Source organism: Tachysurus vachellii, chromosome 20 (assembly GCF_030014155.1).
Source record: "Tachysurus vachellii isolate PV-2020 chromosome 20, HZAU_Pvac_v1, whole genome shotgun sequence".
NCBI lineage: Eukaryota > Metazoa > Chordata > Actinopteri > Siluriformes > Bagridae > Tachysurus > Tachysurus vachellii.
This window is the reverse complement of record NC_083479.1, coordinates 18,034,624-18,054,130: the sequence shown is the minus strand read 5'-3', so window position 1 is coordinate 18,054,130 and position 19,507 is coordinate 18,034,624. Positions and strand designations below refer to the sequence as shown.

The following is a 19,507-nucleotide window of genomic DNA, read 5'->3' as shown; positions in this document are numbered from 1 at the left end:
ACTACATTATTATTATACATATTTAAATAACGAGCATTTTTCCTTCTAATATTCTCAAATGTTTGATATTAAGACGGTCATTTAGTTTACAGTTAAAAAGGTAAAAAGCTTTGAGAAAAGCTCTTCCATGATGAGAGAGTTGTGACGTAACACTGATTTTTTTTTACCCAGAATTCCTGCTTCCTGGAGACCATAGATATCCATACACTAGATGTCGCATTGGGGTCCTAAAAATGCGTCAAAACCGCCGCCATCTTTGTACGGTGCTCCTTTATCTCAAATGCATGGACGATGCCGGACTTCTGTACTGCGTTTGGTTGTTCAAACGAAAGAAATATAAAAACCAGACAGCAAGTGATTAAATTTCACAAGTGAGAATGTGTTTTATGATATTGAATGTTATTAAATTATATTTCTTGTTCCGTTGGTTTGTTTCAGTCCTTGGTTAACAACCACAGCTAATCCATGCTAGTTACCCTTTAGTTTTTGACAGGAAAACAGACAATGTTTGTAGATTCCGAAGCTCTTTATAAGGACATTAAAAATTGACCCATGCTTTTTTTGCTTAAAGGAGAAAACCCAACTTTATGTATGTTCTGTAAGATTCCCTTATCTGTCAAACATATTTTATTAGATTGTCCTGGACTTAACACAAGCAGAATGCTCTTTTATCAAGTTACTTCACTTAAAGACATATTTAATGACATTAGAAGCCTGAAAAGGGTTTGGATTTTTTTTTTATCGTATGTTAATTAAAATAAAAAATCGTATAATATGACTTGCTGTTTATATTTGTTTTGTTTTTATTGCATTTATATGATATTTGTGTTTTTGTAATTGAATTTTGCCATGAAAATAGCTTTTGATTGCTGACATGGTATTAAATAAAATAATCTGAATCCGAGGGGGGGCACGGTGGCTTAGTGGTTAGCACGCTCGCCTCACACCTCCAGGGTTGGGGGTTCGATTCCCGCCTCCACCTTGTGTGTGTGGAGTTTGCATGTTCTCCCCATGCCTCGGGGGTTTCCTCCGGGTACTCCGGTTTCCTCCCCCGGTCCAAAGACATGCATGGTAGGTTGATTGGCATCTCTGGAAAAATTGTCCCTAGTGTGTGATTGCGTGAGTGAATGAGTGTGTGTGCCCTGTGATGGGTTGGCACTCCGTCCAGGGTGTATCCTGCCTTGATGCCCGATGACGCCTGAGATAGGCACAGGCTCCCCGTGACCCGAGATAGTTCGGATAAGCGGTAGAAAATGAATGAATCTGAATCCGAATCTGTTTGTAGATTCCCAAGTGATAAACAGAGACGAGTTACAGTTGCAGCACTAAACACTTTTTTTTTAATGGTTAACTCAGCTGACAGTCCTGGAAAGATGTCACCAGTTAGGTTGGCAGTTCAGCCTCAAAGTCAAACTTTGTGGGAGTTTTTTTTGGTTTATGTGACTTTAGTACATACTTATTTAATGTGGCAAAAGTATTGCGGGAAAAGAATAAATAAAAGATTGAACAGTCTTTGGCACCTCAACTATCTAACTTTCACATTATGTTCCTCTCAAATTTGTGATTTGCTTCCACCTGCAAATTGCTTTGTGTATCATATTTAATAAACCAATACAATTTAAATGTTTAAATGAACATGTATAGTCACACCATTGTAGCAGTGTTACATGCAGTAGGCTATAAGGTAAGTAGTGATTGTTCATTTGAAGTTTACTCAAGAATGTAAGTAATGAACTTACACCTACTAGCACTATGCATTATATTGTGAAAAAGTAGATTATCTTAATATCCAAACCTTAAATTTTCTCTGGACTTAATGATAAATACATGTCTGGTCTTTGGAACGAACCAAAAAAAAATAGAAATCGCATTCATGACGATTTATGGTGATTTTATGTCTTTGCCTACATTGACGCTAATGCATTAAGAGGAGGGGGTATCCCGTACCAAGATGGCGGCTCAGTTGACGCATTCGCTCCAATGTACTGCCGTATACAAGGCGACATCTAGTGTATCTATCTATGCCTGGAGACGAGCGTCACCGCGCAACGGTTTCCAAACAAACATGGCGGCGCTGCTGTGGACGTTTATATTGATGTATTTTGGGAACACGGTTTGCGTTAATAATGCGAGCTCCAACCGAGTCAACGTCACTCACGTCGTGTCAAAGGATACGTTTGTTTTTGATAAAGCTTTTAATTTGACCGGGAGACAAGAAAATGTCACTTTATCATCAACGCCTCAGGTATCATCAACAGAGCAAAGTGTTAATGAGCCAGTGAGGGATAAAGGGACAGAAACCTCCACCTTTAACACCACTGCGTTTAAAACTACGGAGGAATTCACTTTTACACCAACAGGTTTACAAACGACGGAAACACCGACATCAACAACTAAAAGCAGATTAGTTACAAACCCTACAACAGAGGGTGGGGGTATTTCCTCACTGCCTTTACCCCTGTCACTACCTCAGGGGTCACTACCTCAACCTGTCACTGAAGGTACAACATTAATGGTGCAAATGTCCTTCGTTTATTACTTATACAGCTCACCTGGAAAAATTGTAGAAATTTATTTTAATTATAGGTTTAATCAGTGACTGCAACACAGATAGACAGACAGATAGATAGATAGATAGATAGATAGATAGATAGATAGATAGATAGATGGATGGACAGATAGATGGACAGATAGATGGATGGATGGATGGATAGATAGATAGACAGACAGACATGGATAGACAGATGTATAGATGGATAGATAGATAGATAGATGGATGGATAGATAGATAGATAGATAGATAGATAGATAGGCAGACAGACAGACAGACATGGATAGACGGATAGATGGATAGACAGATGTATAGATAGATAGAACAGACAGATAGATGGATGGATGGATGGATGGATAGATAGATAGACAGACAGACATGGATAGACAGATGTATAGATGGACAGATGTATAGATGGATAGATAGATAGATAGATTGATGGATGGATGGATGGATGGATGGATAGATAGACAGACAGATAGACAGACAGACAGACAGACAGACAGACAGACAGACATGGATAGATGGATAGACAGATGTATAGATAGATAGAGCAGACAGACAGACAGATAGATGGATGGATGGATGGATAGATAGATAGACAGACAGACATGGATAGACGGATAGATGGATAGACAGATGTATAGATAGATAGAGCAGACAGACAGACAGACAGATGGATGGATGGATGGATGGATGGATAGATAGACAGACATGGATAGACAGATGTATAGATGGACAGATGTATAGATAGATAGATAGATAGATAGAGCAGACAGACAGATAGACAGATAGATGGATGGATGGATAGATAGAGCAGACAGACAGACAGATAGATAGATAGATAGATAGATAGATAGATAGATCAGTTTATCCTGAATAGATGAACAATTTGTCTTGCCTTAAGACTGAAGCCAGTGATGTAAAGATAAAGAAAAATAAAGTAAATATTTGAGATAAACTGAAATGAGATTTCACACACTCCATGTGATGACTGTGTGTGTGTGTGTGTGTGTGTGTGTGTGTGTGTGTGTGTGTGTGTGTTTGCTTGCTCCAGTGTCTGCCGTGTGTCCATGTAACGTACAGAGAGAGCGATGTGATATAAACTGCTGCTGTGACCCAGACTGCACTCAGGAGCTGGCTCTCTTCACACAGTGTTCAGTGCAGAAAGTTGTGTGAGTCCAAATCCACTAAAAAAAAATCATTATGAAAATCATAAATCAAAAATCATAAATGAAATAGGGTTAGGTAAAAATTCACGACAATATATATGAAGTCTACATGTGAATAGTGTTCCTACTTTTTTCACACATACTGATACAAGTTCAGCTGATTGTCAAGCTTTAATAACATAAAAATACAGTTAATAGGGGTGTGTTATGTTCTTAATGTCAGCTATTACACTAAATGAGAGGTGTTAGTTTTATTGTTAGCGCCATGTCAACACTGCTGCTAAAGCATTCAATTAAAGCTTGTAACTTATAATACTGCCCGTGTTCGTGTGTGTTGTCAGCGGAGACACAAAGCTGTGCAGTCAGGACGCAGCCCTGTACACACTCACTGTAACTCCGCAGGGATTGTCCCAAGTGATGACGTCTGTCCAGCGACAAATCAACCCTGATGTCTTCTGCATACAGTCTGCTAACTGTAAGTTAGTTTGTATAAACACAAATGTGCCAGTTGTTTATTAATAATGGTATACTGGATGCTACCATTATGACACTGCAGCTAGTTCTGTTCAGAAGGAAGCACAATCTGTCCTAGTCATAATTTTTGACAAATGTTCTTGGCTTCGTCCTTTTTGAAAAACAGATTGATAGAAAGAGAAAAAAAAAAAAACGGTGGTTGCATACATCTGTCCAAGTGCTTTATTTTCAGAAGTCACATGTTCTGTGAAACGTATTTGTCACAGTCATTTGTCTGTCTTTCTGTTTTGGTCTAAGATGAACAGGGCATGTCCTTCATCACCCCGACAATTCCCACAGAGAACAACTTTGACAGTCTCTTCGATCGCTTCGTAGGATTCTTCTTCTCTAGCGGAGACGGACGTGCGCTAAAGACTCCGGCTCAGGGAAATTCTCTGGGATACGTGGTAAAGTTGTGCATTATCTCGCTGTTTCATTCAGGTGTCTGTTTTCAATGCAATTGACTTCCACAGACCTAAAACAACTTTCTTGGGAGGTTGTGTGCCGAAGGTTGATGCTGTGAGAGCTAAGAATAGGAGAGTTTTGATGCTACAGCTTTAATGTCTGTTAATAAGTCATTTCAGTTTTTCTGTATCTAAATGTAGTCTTAACTTCATTAAGATTCAAATATTTTGGAACTCATTGTACCCTCTATGTGTTAGAAATTAGAAACTTTAAGTAAGACATAAGTATAAGAGCTCAGAGATGTTTGTGACTTGCTGTAAGACTGTATTACGAATATCTTAGAGGAACATCTTCACCAAACAAGTGCAACACATAATCTGAATATATAATTATCATGTGAATGAGGAATATAATAGAATACACAGATTTAGAGCTCTAATGGTCCACTTTTCAATTTTCTTTTAATATGCCACTAGTGTGTAAACTAGCAGTGTGAGTTCATTCCTGCTGTGTTTGTCATCAGTATGGGGATCTCATCCAGACGATAGATGATGCCCAACAGCGAGGCTTCTTCAGGCTTCCAGCATCTGCTACTGCGGCAAACTGCTTAGACACAAATCCCGCAGGTACTATGACACAATGACACATCATCATGCAGATTTTCAAAATTGCAAAAGTTAAAAAAAAAATAAATAAATTAAATACTGTCATGATTACGAGAAAACACTTTCTATTTTCAAAATAAAAATGTGAATTTTTTAGGTCTTCAGTAAAAATAGCACTATAATACTGTGATTATTATAGTTTTTCTCATCTTTTGTATACATTAGCTATGAGGTTTTTCTTATAATCGCTTGCATTTGTGTTCGTAACTTGTTTTTATTACTTTTGACATATTGCTGTTTCTCTGCAGCTTTTCTGAAGGATCAGACGAGCAGATGCACGAGAAGCTTCACTTTACGAAACTGCACCGAGCTAGAAATGCTGAATCTTAATGCGTACACCAGTTTCCTTATTCTTTCAGTGAGTCAGTTTAGTATTCTGACCGACCTATGAGCAGGCAATCCCACAATTCTGTGTATCATTCGAACCATTTAAATATCATAGATGGATGGGTATAGATTTATCAACTATGATCATTTAAAGCTGCACATACATGTAACTATCATCTTTTAAATCATTAACAGATTAACAGACTTTAATTTTTTTTCTTTGCAGGGGAAGGACAATGTTGCTGATGTAAGAATACAAACTTATTTTGTAATACACACTTTTTTATTTTAACCATGCTTTAGAAATTGAAAACCCACAAACCTGTATTTGTTAGATGGCTTGTAGTTAGATGGCTTGCCACTGACATCCAGTGATGTGACACAGTGATGAGAATAGTTCAGGGTGTAACATAACATTTCACAGGAGGTGTCAGCAGTTTGTCTCTAACTGGTGTGTGTGTGTGTGTGTGTGTGTGTGTGTGTGTGTGTGTGTGTGTGTGTGAGACAGCTGGTGTCTGTAGAAAGGGAGACCATCACACTGCAGTCTCTAGAAGGCACACAAACACTGGTGCCGACGGATGCTGACTACACACCCATCTTTAATGGTCAGATCTGTAACAGGGTGGTGCTGCAGGTGAGAATAGATAGATACATTTCCAGCATTTAGCAGACGCCCTTATATCCAGAGCAACTTACATTATCTATTTTTTATACAACTGAGCAATTGAGGGTTAAGGGCCTTGCTCAGGGGCCCAACATTGACAGCTTGGTGGACCTGGGATTGAACTCACAACCTTCCAATCGGTAGACCAACACCTTAACCATTAGGCCACCACATGCCCCATATACTGTACATACATACATACATACATATATACATACAGACAGACAGACAGACAGACAGTTTATTGCCTGTTTTCCACCAAGTGCTATAGCAGGATATATTTTTTAAATATTAATATTAAAAATATTAGTAATGCAGTCTAATAAGAACCAAATATCTGTAAATCTGTCACAAAATATTTTTAAAATAAAAAAAAATAGATTGGATTTTTTAAGTATAAGTGTGTGAATGTATATGTGAATATAAAGAAAAAAACAGAATTAAATGCAATCCAATCTATAATAAGAAATTATATATTTTTAAATGTTTGCATATAATTTTAATAACATTTTTATTTTAAGTGTCGCTGCAAAATATATCCTTTGAGACAAAGTAAGAAAAAGTATATATAATGAAATTAATTAATTATGTGTTTATAAATTATAGTCTTCCACCATAAAATATAACATTGTTTATAAAGAGAATAAAGTGGTCTGTTTTCTGAAATCTGTTTCAGGTTAAATACACGGTGAGGTTTGGTGACGCCGGACAGATCGTGAAGGTGACGGCGTCCTTCGTTCTGGGTGCCGTCAAAGAAAGCACACTGCCGTTCCAGCAGGAGTTCCAGATAACGTTTATTCAGGTGCTTGTTGAGTGTTTTGGAGTTAAATGAACATCTTAATATATTATTATGTATATGATTAAGTATACAGTACAAGATGATTCAAGGTATTCATATTTTTAGTGCATCTAAAATGTTACAGGAGACCAGCAGTGGCGCTACACGTCGTACCAGTGGAAATCCTGGTTATGTGGTTGGGCTGCCCCTTGTGGCCGGATGGAGAACTGCAGAATATCCTTTTCCTCTCTAACCTGCTGATAATATTTAATGCATTGAACTGAACACTTCAGTGGTTCTAGCTTTAACAGACCTCTTTGGATTTTCACCTTATAATCAAACCCTTTATCTTAAGCTAGAAAATTTAAATGTATTTTAATTAGATGAACACTTTTCTTTTCTGATACCATATCTTAAGTCTTAGCCGTTTTTGAGATTGTTATCAGTAATGGCTAAGATTATATTGGTATGACATGTTGTTGAAAGCTGTAACTATTCCAGATCAGTAATAGACTCGTTTATTGATGTACGAATCAGGTGTTGGTTCCTTAACTCCTTTTCTTAGGGGAATTATCCTTAGCTCAGATCCAGACAGGTCTCTCACTGTCTTAAAGAGTTCTGCAGAGCAGGATTGTCTGCTTGGCCCGACCCAGCGCTCACCCGTACTGTTCGGGACAGATGTGGTTTCAGGATGCACCTTTAGGTAGAAGATTAAACACCCATACATATGTTTATGTAATTTAAATGTATTTATAATCAGAAATATATTCGTTGTTAAATTTTAGGCTTGAGGACAATGCAAACTGTTCGTTACTCTCCAAAGTTATTTTGGGAAGACTGAAAGGTCAGATTTTTCCAAATTACGTGGCATCTTTTGGGAATTCTCTTCCTCAAAACCCCATGGACTGGGTTCCTATAGAGAACCAAACCACACCAACGGTAAATCCTTAAATGCTCTTCTAACTCACACACTAACTTCTCTATAACAGGGTTTCATCATTATGGTGTCATTATATACTGACTTATTAGGACATACTGACTTATTAGGACATTTAGGACAACACACTGCTGTAAATTGCTGTGGATAAGATCATCTACTTAAATGCTGTAAATGTTTATTACTGATGTTTGTCAGTAGAAATAAGATTATTTATGTTTGTTCACATTTACAGGGTTTTCTTTCTGCTCTGCTTGTATTTGAGGTGTGCATTGTGATTGTGGGCACTTTCATTGTATGTTGAGTGGCAGGGATATTTTCTAGATGAAATTAACCTTTACCAGAATTCCTTTTTTGTCCTTGGCCATTTATATAAACTGGCTTATTTAACGTATGTTGTTGGAAGGATGAAAAACACTTAACAATATATAGTATATAACAAGTTCATTTTTTTTTTATTCCGAGGAAGATAAAACTATTATTCTAACGTTATATCCACAAGCAGCAATCTGTGTAGTCCATGTACTCTTTCATGTAAAGCGAAAGTTGAAGTTTGAGCAGTAAAAAAAAAAAAAAGCCCCACATCAAGCTTTATAAAAACACACATAAAACTGAATCAACAGGAATTGTTACATTCCAAAGTTTCTCCATGTCTTTATTTACTGATCTGAATCAGGGACTTCACAGGAATCACTCTTCACACTGTGGTGTTTGTTCTACAGAACAGTGGCATTCTAAGCTTTTTAACATATTGTAAAGGCACAAAAAAAGAGTCACGGTGAAGCAGTCAGGTTTAATTTGTTTCGTAAATATTGTTTTAAATCCATCTTACTTTACAGCCTTGTCACCAGGTGAATGGTTTGATCCGCTGAGCATTACTGCTGTGTCACAGTGACTGGACTTGAGGTCTACAATCCACTATATCCCAAAAAGCTCGAGTGGTTTTAAGACCAGCAGTTTAAGACCACCCTTATTTTCTGTGTGGGAGAATATTAATGTGTTTTTGTTACTTAAATTCCTATTTTTACTTTCACGTTGTCCTTTTAAAGTTTCACAATGACACATGACAAAATCAAGTGCCATGTTTAACTTGGAAATATACCATATTATGAGGAATACTGAGTCTGTTTTATCCACATTGTCTATCCAGGCCACACAGAGATGCAGCATTCCAGTGTCCTATCATCTCGAAGTAAGATGGACCAAGTACGGTACCTTGCTGAACCCCCAAGCCCAGATAGTGAATGTGATGGAAACAATCCAGACCAACACCAGCACCTTGGTAATTCTAAGCAGGTTTTTTGGGCTCCTAAACGTCTGATACTAGTAAGACTGCTGTTATCCTGAAGACTCTGCTGGGGTTCTTCATCAGCCCCACAGAATGCTATGAACTCTGGTGTGATGTCATGCCTTCAACAAATTTGCCAAGGTCACATGACTATTTTGGTGACTGGAGGTCTGTACTGTTGTGTAAAGATGACAGGACAATATTGTAAATTGATGATAGTGGTGCGTTGATCATGTTCAGGAATTTCTTTATGTCCTGGATGTGGACAGTCATCCATAAATGTATGAATTCCTGATGATATTACAGAAAAGTGTTTATGAGTCTATGAGATCATGTGCCGAAGTGGGCAGTAAGCTCTTTCCTCTGAGGCTGTTATACTGTGTGACCGAACATGAGCAGAAATGACCCTAACACTCACCTTTGCTATTTAGGAGATTTAGTTGTAGTTAATCTTTGGTCCCCTTGAAGGATCAAGGACCCTTTCAGACACAGAAACAAACAAGTAACTATTGCAATCTGTTCCAAACAGATTTTGAGTAGGACTGTTGAAATTTAGTGTTAAATATTCTTGAGCATGATTTTTATGGCAAACATTGTTTGTTTTCTCAGCCATCTCCTTCAACCGGGGGTGTCATCTCTATCATCTCCTCTGTGAGCTTTATCGATGTGTCTCTGTCAGCCAGCCCAGGATTCAGAGCTCCTCCCACTATCAACGCCAATCTTCCCTCTGACTTCTTCTTCCCATTTGTATGAACAGAAAAAGGACAAGGAAGTGTTCCACATGGAGGTAATTTCCTCTCTAATGTAATTGCACACGAGTACAGTGCCAAAATTTGAGTTCCGTGAATTGCAAATTCGTTTGATTTCATTAATCATTAAATTGTAACATAGATTTTGTATTTTAATGTAATGGTTGTGAATGTAATTGTTATTCACATATTCAATATATATATAATGTTGTATTTCACAACTCACTTGAAGGACTTTACACAATATCATTTACATGCTGAGATTTGACATTTGGATCTTGTAGAACAGTTCAATATGGACTCAACTGGCACCGCCTCAAGAACATGGCACTAGTGGAACGGTTCAGTTTCAAGAGAAACCGGCGACTTGGAAGAAGTGAAGGATGTAAAATGAAAAATTAACCTTGTTAATTACAAGAGATATTTTGTGACAACACAGAGAGTTGTAAGGGAACATGGAATACAATCACAGACAGAGATTTCAGATTTCTGATTATGGCTTTGTAATTAGAAAAAGAGCATCTTGTTACAGTTATATATACACACTATGTGTGAATGTAAAGTGGATATATAGTATAGTATACTATATATAGTATATATAGTATAGTATATAGGATCTATATAATAACTTACATATAAAACTGAGGATTTTAGACCTTGTTGTTGTTCTGTTTTGTCTTCTGTTATTTACATGCAGTAATGTGGCAGCTGTAAATAGTACATTGTGTATGAACTGTATATATTGAACTCAGATTCACAATTTATAATAGTTTATTCTGTATGCATATTATTTGTAATTAAATTAAAAAAAAAAAACACTGATTCCTTGATAAAGTATATTCTTTGACAGCAGGCTTAACAAAAGCTTAACAGTTTTCTTCCTAGACATATTTTAGTCTGCATACTGCAATTCTACATAAAGACGTAAAGAAATAGCTGAATCCAAAATGAAAAAGTTTAAAGTTTAAAGAAACGTTAATGAACAAGCTCACAGTTGATTCCTTTCTTGAATAGTCCCAACTTTACATGTGCTGATATAATGTGATATTCACTTTAAATGATCAGGACTACCTGTGTTGTACAAGTACAGCTGTCTTCTACTGGTCCTTACTGTGGACAAATTAAAGTCAATGTCCTTTTAATTCCATTCAGACTTTTGTAAGCAATCATCCAGCCAGCTAACTGTGATGACAGGTGTATATTTACCTCTTACAATTTACACAAACTATACAGTTTTTATAGGTCTAAAGCAAATACTAGTTTTATACAGTGTAGCTCAAATGGCTTTCATCATTTACTGGTGATTCTGTGATTTGATGTCACACGCTGACATCAGGATCGAGGAGATTGTCCCGAATTTCCAAGTAAGTTTTTCCTACTCAGAGAACATTATATTACAAATACTATTTTGTAACGTTATTGTAAACCTCGAGTAATAGTTATGATCTAATGATTTCTTCTCAGCATGTTCCTTCTCGAAACTCCTTTATGGCCTTGTTCATAAAGCTACAGCAGCTCTTGCCATGGCGGACCCTGGTTACTTGTAGAGCTAAGATTGAGCATACTTGATTCTGGCTTGAAGCACCGGCATTAAATACGAACCTAGAACTTTGACCTATAGCTTTTTAGTTTAGTATATTTTCATTCACTGGCTCACATTCACAATGAAGGTTGTGTTTTTATAATGAGTATTATGTACAGCTGGTAATGGTGAGTTACGATGATCAGTACTGGATGGAGTGCTTTGTTAAGATTGCTCTCAGCACCTTGACCTCCTGCTCCTGTAAACAAAATCAGAAAATATACATTGGTGCTTTTCCATCTTTAATTGAAACTAAAATTCTGAGTGTGATGTCATTAGTCGGTTAAACAGGTCAAACACTCACCATTGCGGTTTTGTGCTCTTGCAGCTCGCTGATTTGATGGAGGAGACGATCATTTTCCTCTTTCAGTTTGTGCACTTTGTGATCAGCTTGACTCTTTACTGACAACAGAATACCTACAGGAGGAATAACAGAAAGGGTACAAAATGTCTCGGTGTGTGTTGTTAAAAAGAAGTGTATGTTCACCAAAGACAGAGAATCTTAGATTTCTACACTGAACAATCTTGTATGTTGTACTGGCATGACATCCACAGCAGCAGGATGTCCAGTGCCATTGCTTTACAGATTGTATTCATAACATGAATGAAGCTCTTCTGACGGCTTAATGATGTTTATTTGGCATTTGCTTTACGGTGCTGCAGCTCCACATCATCAGGTTAGGAGATAGACAACCGTATTGTGTAAGAATTTAACATACAGTATGTGATAAGACATACACCTTTTACTGAAAAGTCATTTCTGGTTTAAAAAAAAAAAAAGATTTTTTTCCTTAAAAACATAAAAAGGTTGTAGTTTGTTCCTTTAGTTCTCTGCTGGAATTATAAGGCTAACACCAATATTTACATAACATGCATGTAAATCAAAATGGATTAAATCTATGCAATATATGAACTGACTTTCTGTACTGTTATTAACTACTGACTCACACAGCATCAGAACACAAATAGAGTCTGTCTGAGATGCTGATGGGTAAAAGGTAAAAGGAGTCTGTGTTTCAAAAGATAAACGGCACAAAGATAAACAAATGAACTGAATTTTTACTGTTAATAATTTATCTTCATTTAACAATGTGAGCCATACCATTAATGATCCTGGCCACTCTCCACAGCCTGAGCAGGATGAGCAGGCCCATGCCATCAAAGGCGTTCTCTTTGGAGATGTACACGATATCCAGGATGAAGGACACAATCACAACAATTCCATCAAACACCTCAAATTTGTGGTGGAAAAACTCCAGCTGAAAAGCGTACAGCTTAAAGCCCAGCTCCACCATGAAGAAGGTGAGCAGAGCCAAGCTGAGGTAGTGAAAAACCTGCAGAATGACAAAAGGAGCAACTAGTGGTGAGGACTGGTGAGGAAAAAACACACTAATTTGAATTGGATCTTGCTTCGACTCACCTGTGGAGCGATGTGATGCTCATCGGCTTCGATTATAGACAGGTCTAACAGCAGCTCACACAGAACAAATAAGGCATCCAAGATCACCAGAATCACAACAGCTATCTAGAGCACAGACAGAGCAACAATATCTTTATCAAGAACACAAATACAGCATGTGAGGTTTATCTGCTGTACTGCTGCTTTATAGTAAAACTGTATTTATTATATTTAAATGTCAGGAAATGATGAAGGTTAATTTGATGAATAGAGATTAAAACATAAAAGGAGAAATGTTACTTATTTAGTTTTACTAAGGCTAATGAATAAGGATGCCCTATTTTCACTTCCATAACGACATGCCCAGTCATGCTTTAGACTTTCTTTATGTAAAAATTTAATTGAAACAATATTTGTGTGTAAAGCTGGTTGTGTACGTCACAAGAATTTTGTGTAATCTTGTATAAGACGAATCTCTACCAAATACACAATTGTTGGTTCACTCAAAAAGAGTAAACGTCTTGCTAGGGTACAGAATGATGTTGAGATGTTAACATCATAGTATTATTAAGTGCTGAGGTATGAAATGCTTTTTCGTACCTCTTTGTTAAAATGTACTGTAAGGCATTAATTTTTACATTAAAATCTATTTCTAATAGCAGCCATTCTGTTAGATAAAAAAACGTTTGGTTCGGTTGTTTGGATGGGGAATAATTGGTGTTTTGGATTGAGCCTGTGCAGGGGCAACGTGGTCAAACTGAACAAATAATCAAATAAAAGAAAATCTAACAAAAATGTGTCAAGGAATAGATGTTGGTTGTGGATGTTGGTTGTGGCAAACCGAAGAAAGTGGCATATTACAGACAGACTTTGTAGTTCTGCTTCTGTAAACATGCAAAAAAACACCCAGAAATTATGTTTAGACTAATCACAGACAGGAGGAAGCATTATAACAAAAATGTTTTTTTTTTTTGCATCAAAACACCTAAAGTTCAGCTCCACCATTGGATTTGAAATGCAAAGCTAGCACCGAAAGGAAATATAAAGGTTCGTCACTCTCTCTGCTTCAGCTATTTCAGAAAAAATGAATTCCTGAGCACTCTTTTGCACACATGGAGTTGTCTTTACACCTGCTTTATTTCCTCATTGTCTAAAAAATCACTTGTTAATAACTTGTGGTTTATTGATTCTTAAACTTTTTCCTTGCTCTTTTTCAGTCTTTATCATTGTCCTGAGTTGGCAATTATTTTCGTATTGTCTAAGATCAAACTGAAATGCATTATTGATTTGTTATTCGGAAATCAAAGCAGCAGTCACTGGAGGATTTTGGTGGTTGATGTCAGTAATGCAAGCTGTTAGTCCATCAATATTCTCAGGACATTCACCATGTCTTATCACAAAAAATGTGAGAAACTTCCATGAACTGAAATTTCTGAAATACATGATCTAGATATTGCAGCAATGCAAAAAAAAAAAAATAATCCCACTTTTTATCTGAAAAAAACTGACCTGATACTATTATAACACTAGTACCGAGGCATACCAATATCCTCACAGTAACTGAGCCAAAGTCCTGAAGGTTTTGCAAAACATCTGTTCTGTTCATGTGTACTATTTGTTTCAGTCAACATGAGACTCATTTCTGGCCTAAATTATATCTGGGAGTGGGGAAATGCAAAAATACCAATACTGGTGGTTCAAGTAAATATTAAGGTCATCACCATAAATGACTTTTTGACTACATGTGCACCACAGAAATTCCTCATACACCTTTCTGAGCATAGAAAGAAATCTGGAATATATTAAGATGCTTTTTGTTTCAGCTTCAGTACCTGAAATCTCTCTGAGCTGAAGAGACGTTTCAGACCGTCTCTGAACGTCAGCTGTGAGGTCGTTAGATTTGGAGGCCCCAAGTCTTCGCTGACTTTTAGTTCTTCGTCATGCCACTTTGAAGCAGCCTGGTGGTCATCACCCACCACCGTGAAAAACTTCAAAAAACGGACCATGGTCAATCCAAATTGTCCGATCACCAACTAACAGCTACGAAGCTCTGTAAAAGGAAAAATAAATGATCTTTAGTTCTAAATAAGCTTTTGATCAATGTGAAAATAAAATACTGGTACAGTCATCCTACTGTACCTACAGTATCAGTCCGGATCTCAAACAGAATATACAGTATATAGAACAAGTCCATGGACTAAATCATTAGTTATTGAATTATTGCTAGTTTTAAACTCTTCAGTCTATTTGGTTGTGTAGCATTATGAGGAAAAAGGAGAAGTTAAAGCTAATCTTGCGCTGTGTTTCCTCCACATTCATGTCACAATAAAATGACAAAACCAAGAGTTGCAGCATAAACAATGCACCGCAGGCTGTTTGGACCGTATACATTTTGATATAGACAAAGTGCATTAAGCTGAATCAAAGGGCATAAATGGCTGTGTGTATATCAGTATATATACACTACACTCATTGGCCATTTTAATACCTATGCACATTTGTGCACTTATTCAAAACCCCAGCTGGTATTTTTTCTAATTTTCAGCTGTATGGTTTCTGAAATACTCAGATTAGACTATTTGGATCCAACAATCATTCCACGGGCAGTTGGCTGTGCTTCATAGTTAAATTAAAAATACTGGAAATCAGTTTCAGAAGTTTAAAAGCACTGAAACTGTACACACCTTCCATTAAATGTTCAACTTTGTAAAGCTTAACCATGGTCCGTGGTCCACAGACCCCTGGAACAGGATGTGTAACACAAACAAAAACTAGATATGGTTCCTCTGGTGGAACCAATACAACTCATTCAGTGGTTGGAATTATCTGCAGATATACTAGATCTAACCAGTGATGTCCATTTTCTTTATGCGATTTCTAAAAAAATGACTGTGCTCATTTTTGGCCTTTCTTTTCCCCACATGGAGTTGTCTTTACACCTGCTTTATTTCCTCATTGTCTAAAATGCCTACCTCTTGTTTCAGTTAAGATAAACACGTGGTTTATTTCTTTAATTTTTTCTTGCTCTTATCATTGTGTTTCTGTAAGTGTTTCTTATCATTGCCCTGAGCTGCCATTTATTTCCTTATTGTTTAAGATAACCGTGAAATGTTATTGACTTGTGTTTATATATTGAGAAATCAAAGCAACAAGTAAAGGAGGATGTTGGTGGTTGATGTCAATAATGCAAGTTATTAGTCCATCAATATCCTCATGATGTCTGCAACAAATCATCTCCCAGTGTAACAAACATAGCATACATTTAACCCCCTGGTGATCACTTTCTCAATGTGCTGGAGTTCCTTACTGCTACTGGGTTTATTCACGTGGTACAGTGCTTCTGAGAAGTGCAATATTTGTCAAATTATCTGCAGATTACAAATTTAATCTCGCAAGGATGATACAACTGTGTTTGGCTGGGAGTCCAAGTACATGCTCTCAGGAAGGTAATGATGAGAATGATCAGTACTAGCAACACACATCTATTAGTTGATCCATGCGGAATTGGGCACATACTGCTGCCCTTCTATAGGATGGAGGGTGTTATTCCACCCCTGATGTTGCCTGAGTACATGATACCCTTTAACGACCCCGTTTGGTGGCTATTGTGTGATAGATGGTGTTTCAGATCAGTAGCAGGTTTTCTATTTGTAGCCTGTCTATCATTCAAGAGAACACTGGCACAGTAGTAAACACGTATAGTATGTGTTGGTCTGTTTAAATGGAGAGTACTAAGACCTGAATCTGTCAGATATTAGTGTTGAATTAGTATTGGATGCTAAACTGGTAAACAGATACAGTACAATACAAAAGAAAGAAACTATATATTAAAAAACGAACAATTGATTTGTATGTATTTTAAATATTTTTGTTACCGTTATAGGGCAAAAACATTCTGTGAAAGTTTCTGTGATTTTTTTTTAATCGCACACTGCTTTGTCATGAGATATGATTTCATTTAAAACATCCCACACATAGTTCCTATTTTTGTATATGGAAAATACCTTCGTTAATGTCCAAGGTTTCCCAGTTTGCACAATGAAAACAGCAAATTTAAGACAATCATTAAGCCAATTGTGTTTTTAAACTTTTCACTTTCCTGCATTGTCCTGTTTTCCTCTTTTCTTTAATTTAATTATGCTTATCACTATACTACATTTACTTAAATAAAAATAAATCACACCCAGTGCAATTCTTCCTAATGGAATCATCTCAAAGCATCTCAACTTTGGATATGTTGCTATATTCTGCTAACAAGTAACTTAAACTGTGTCATTATCATCTAAATCATTATTTATGTGTTTTTGCTATAGATTTATAAACAGCTCTTCTGGTAAAGAGATTTTTGATCCTAGCTAGCATTCAAAGGAGTCCTGTAGACACGTACTAATGACATTATTAACAGATTACTCAGATTGTTAAAATGTTTAATAATCCAGATTATTAAACTGTACTCCAGGCAATGTACATAATACACCTTAAAATGACGGTGTTATTCTGTTGGTACTCTGCGTGTGTGTGTGTGTGTGACATGTTTGAAAGTCCTACTGTACCACATAACTCAAGTTTCAACAGGTACTTCAGGTTTAGCTTATGAATGACTAATTGCCTCACTGTTTCTTAGAGAAATCCGTTGGAAAACGTTGAGTGACGGTTATGTTTAAATTTTAACTCGACCTCGTGCAAACTATTTCTGATATGCTAAGTACTAATGCTAAATTCTATCAGGTCTTCTTAAAGGAATCCGCTGAGGGGGAAAAACCGTTGATGTGACGGTTATAACTTACATTTTTAAAATCGATTCGAACTATTTCTGTTAATGACTAAGGTCAGGGTGAGATGTTATGTCCTTTAAAGCTTTATTCTCTGAGCTACAAATCAAAGTCTGGTTGTCATCCGACCCGTCATAACTTGTCCTGTGGTTAGCTCGTGATTTCCTTTCACACTACCTCATGTTCAACAAACTTACTATTTTACTGCCTGTTATCCAAAAACAACGACGACATGCAACGCATTTCAACAGAATCCGAGATGAAAACACAAAACAACAGTCACACTGTGTTTTTGGGGGCATGTTAATATTAACATAATATTAACCCATTAGCATCCTGTAGAATAAAAACAAGAATAAGCGGTGTTACCTTTCCTCTGGATGTTCGTTTGGTTGATTTAAAGCTCAGGTTTCGATTGAAAGTCTTTAAAAAGTTAAAGATGTTGACAGCCTTCAGATGAAACTCTCCCTTTGTTTGGATAAAACTTTGACCCTCCTAAAAGCTCCTCCTGTGTCATGTTTCTTCTCTCAGACTGATCTGAGATCAGCACGCGCCAGATTCACGTTCACATGTATAGCGATTTATTTACGACCACTTTCAGTAGCACAGTATCAAATACTTATATTATATTATATTATATTATATTATATTATATTAATCATTATTGTTTACAGAAGTGTACAATTAAGCAGACAATTTGTATAAAATGTTTATAAAAATGCTGATTAAAGTGTAAAGTGGATCCTGATGTGGTTTTCTGCTGTTGTATATTGTCCACCTCATGGTTCATAGTTTTGTTCATGTCAAGCTCCTATTCTGCTCACGGTTGTAAAGAGTGATTCTATGAGTTTCTATATCCTTCCTGGCAGCTTGAACCAATCTGTATCGAATTGTTGCTCAGTAAGTGTTTCATGTTTTACACACGTCTGTGTAAACTCTAAAGTCTCTAGATCCCAGGATATCAGCAGTTTCAGAAATACACAAACTTACTATGCCACAGTTAAATTCACACTTTTATGCTCCTTTTGATCTATCTGTCTGTCTGTCTGTCTGTCTGTCTGTCTGTCTGTCTGTCATCTGACCCAGGCTGTATTCCCTCATGCACAGTGGCCCTGACCAGGATATGTGATTATTGAAAGAAAGGCAGTGGTCATTTTTGCCATGTGTTTTGTCACTCTGTCCTTTAGAGGTCGCTGTGTGTCTGTTCAGTATGCTCTGGTTCCTCAAATATGCAAAGTGAACTAAACTGGACTTAAAAAATTAGAATAAGGATTTTGCGAAACATATAGTCATTAAATCACGTCAGTTAAATTGTATTTTTATAGTGTTTTTTGCAATGGGCATTGACAGAAGCAGTTTTGCATATATATATATATAGATAGATAGATAGATAGATAGATATAGATATAGATATAGATATAGAACTGCAGAATATCTTTTTCCTCTCTCCTTTTCCTTTTTGGATCCTCTGTTTCATCTTTAAATCAAACCCTTTATCTAAGGCTGGAAAGTTTAAATGTATTTTAATTAGATGAACACTTTTCTTTTCTGATACCAAATCTTAAGTCTTAGCAGTTTTTGATATTGTTATCAGCAGTGGCTAAGGTTATATTGGTATGACATGTTGTTTAAAGCTGTAACTATTTCAGATCAGTAATAGACTCGTTTATTGGCATACAAATCAAGTCTTGGTTCCTTAACTCCT

General features: G+C 36.7%; 2 protein-coding genes across 3 annotated transcripts; one reads left to right on the top strand and one right to left on the bottom strand.

Annotated features, from left to right (window-relative positions):
* The first annotated feature begins 2,047 nt into the window (after nucleotides 1-2,047).
* tctn1 (tectonic family member 1) lies at nucleotides 2,048-10,868 on the top strand. The gene is made up of 15 exons (XM_060896075.1): nucleotides 2,048-2,501; nucleotides 3,609-3,726; nucleotides 4,065-4,198; nucleotides 4,495-4,643; nucleotides 5,165-5,267; nucleotides 5,555-5,664; nucleotides 5,860-5,880; nucleotides 6,142-6,267; nucleotides 6,974-7,099; nucleotides 7,221-7,309; nucleotides 7,641-7,778; nucleotides 7,861-8,014; nucleotides 9,163-9,294; nucleotides 9,910-10,087; nucleotides 10,334-10,868. Exons 1-14 carry the CDS (start codon nucleotides 2,066-2,068, stop codon nucleotides 10,051-10,053), a joined length of 1,980 nt encoding a protein of 659 aa, XP_060752058.1. The 5' UTR covers nucleotides 2,048-2,065; the 3' UTR covers nucleotides 10,054-10,087; nucleotides 10,334-10,868.
* A 3-nt stretch (nucleotides 10,869-10,871) lies between these two features.
* Nucleotides 10,872-18,330, bottom strand: hvcn1 (hydrogen voltage-gated channel 1). Of its 2 annotated transcripts, none has more exons than XM_060896076.1 (6): nucleotides 18,172-18,330; nucleotides 14,863-15,080; nucleotides 13,052-13,156; nucleotides 12,734-12,965; nucleotides 11,936-12,048; nucleotides 10,872-11,830 (listed from the first exon to the last, which is right to left on the bottom strand). In XM_060896076.1, the coding sequence occupies exons 2-6, from the start codon at nucleotides 15,034-15,036 to the stop codon at nucleotides 11,774-11,776; spliced, it is 681 nt and encodes a 226-aa protein (XP_060752059.1). In that variant the 5' UTR covers nucleotides 15,037-15,080; nucleotides 18,172-18,330; the 3' UTR covers nucleotides 10,872-11,773. The 2 variants fall into 2 exon arrangements, with proteins under 2 accessions (XP_060752059.1, XP_060752060.1); XM_060896077.1 differs by lacking the exon at nucleotides 18,172-18,330 and adding an exon at nucleotides 15,170-15,194.
* Nucleotides 18,331-19,507: the final 1,177 nt, after the last annotated feature.

What these genes read in the sequence shown, in the direction of transcription:
- tctn1 (XM_060896075.1), top strand. Translation starts at nt 2,066, where the DNA reads ATGGCGGCGCTGCTGTGGACGTTTATATTGATGTATTTTGGGAACACG. An exon ending in CCAGTTTCCTTATTCTTTCA is followed by an intron (nt 5,665 to 5,859) that starts GTGAGTCAGTTT and finishes TTTTCTTTGCAG; the next exon opens with GGGAAGGACAATGTTGCTGA. An exon ending in AGAACCAAACCACACCAACG is followed by an intron (nt 8,015 to 9,162) that starts GTAAATCCTTAA and finishes TTGTCTATCCAG; the next exon opens with GCCACACAGAGATGCAGCAT.
- hvcn1 (XM_060896076.1), bottom strand. Translation starts at nt 15,036, where the DNA reads ATGGTCCGTTTTTTGAAGTTTTTCACGGTGGTGGGTGATGACCACCAG. An exon ending in TCAGCTCAGAGAGATTTCAG is followed by an intron (nt 13,157 to 14,862) that starts GTACTGAAGCTG and finishes TCTGTGCTCTAG; the next exon opens with ATAGCTGTTGTGATTCTGGT. An exon ending in AGTGGCCAGGATCATTAATG is followed by an intron (nt 12,049 to 12,733) that starts GTATGGCTCACA and finishes TTCCTCCTGTAG; the next exon opens with GTATTCTGTTGTCAGTAAAG.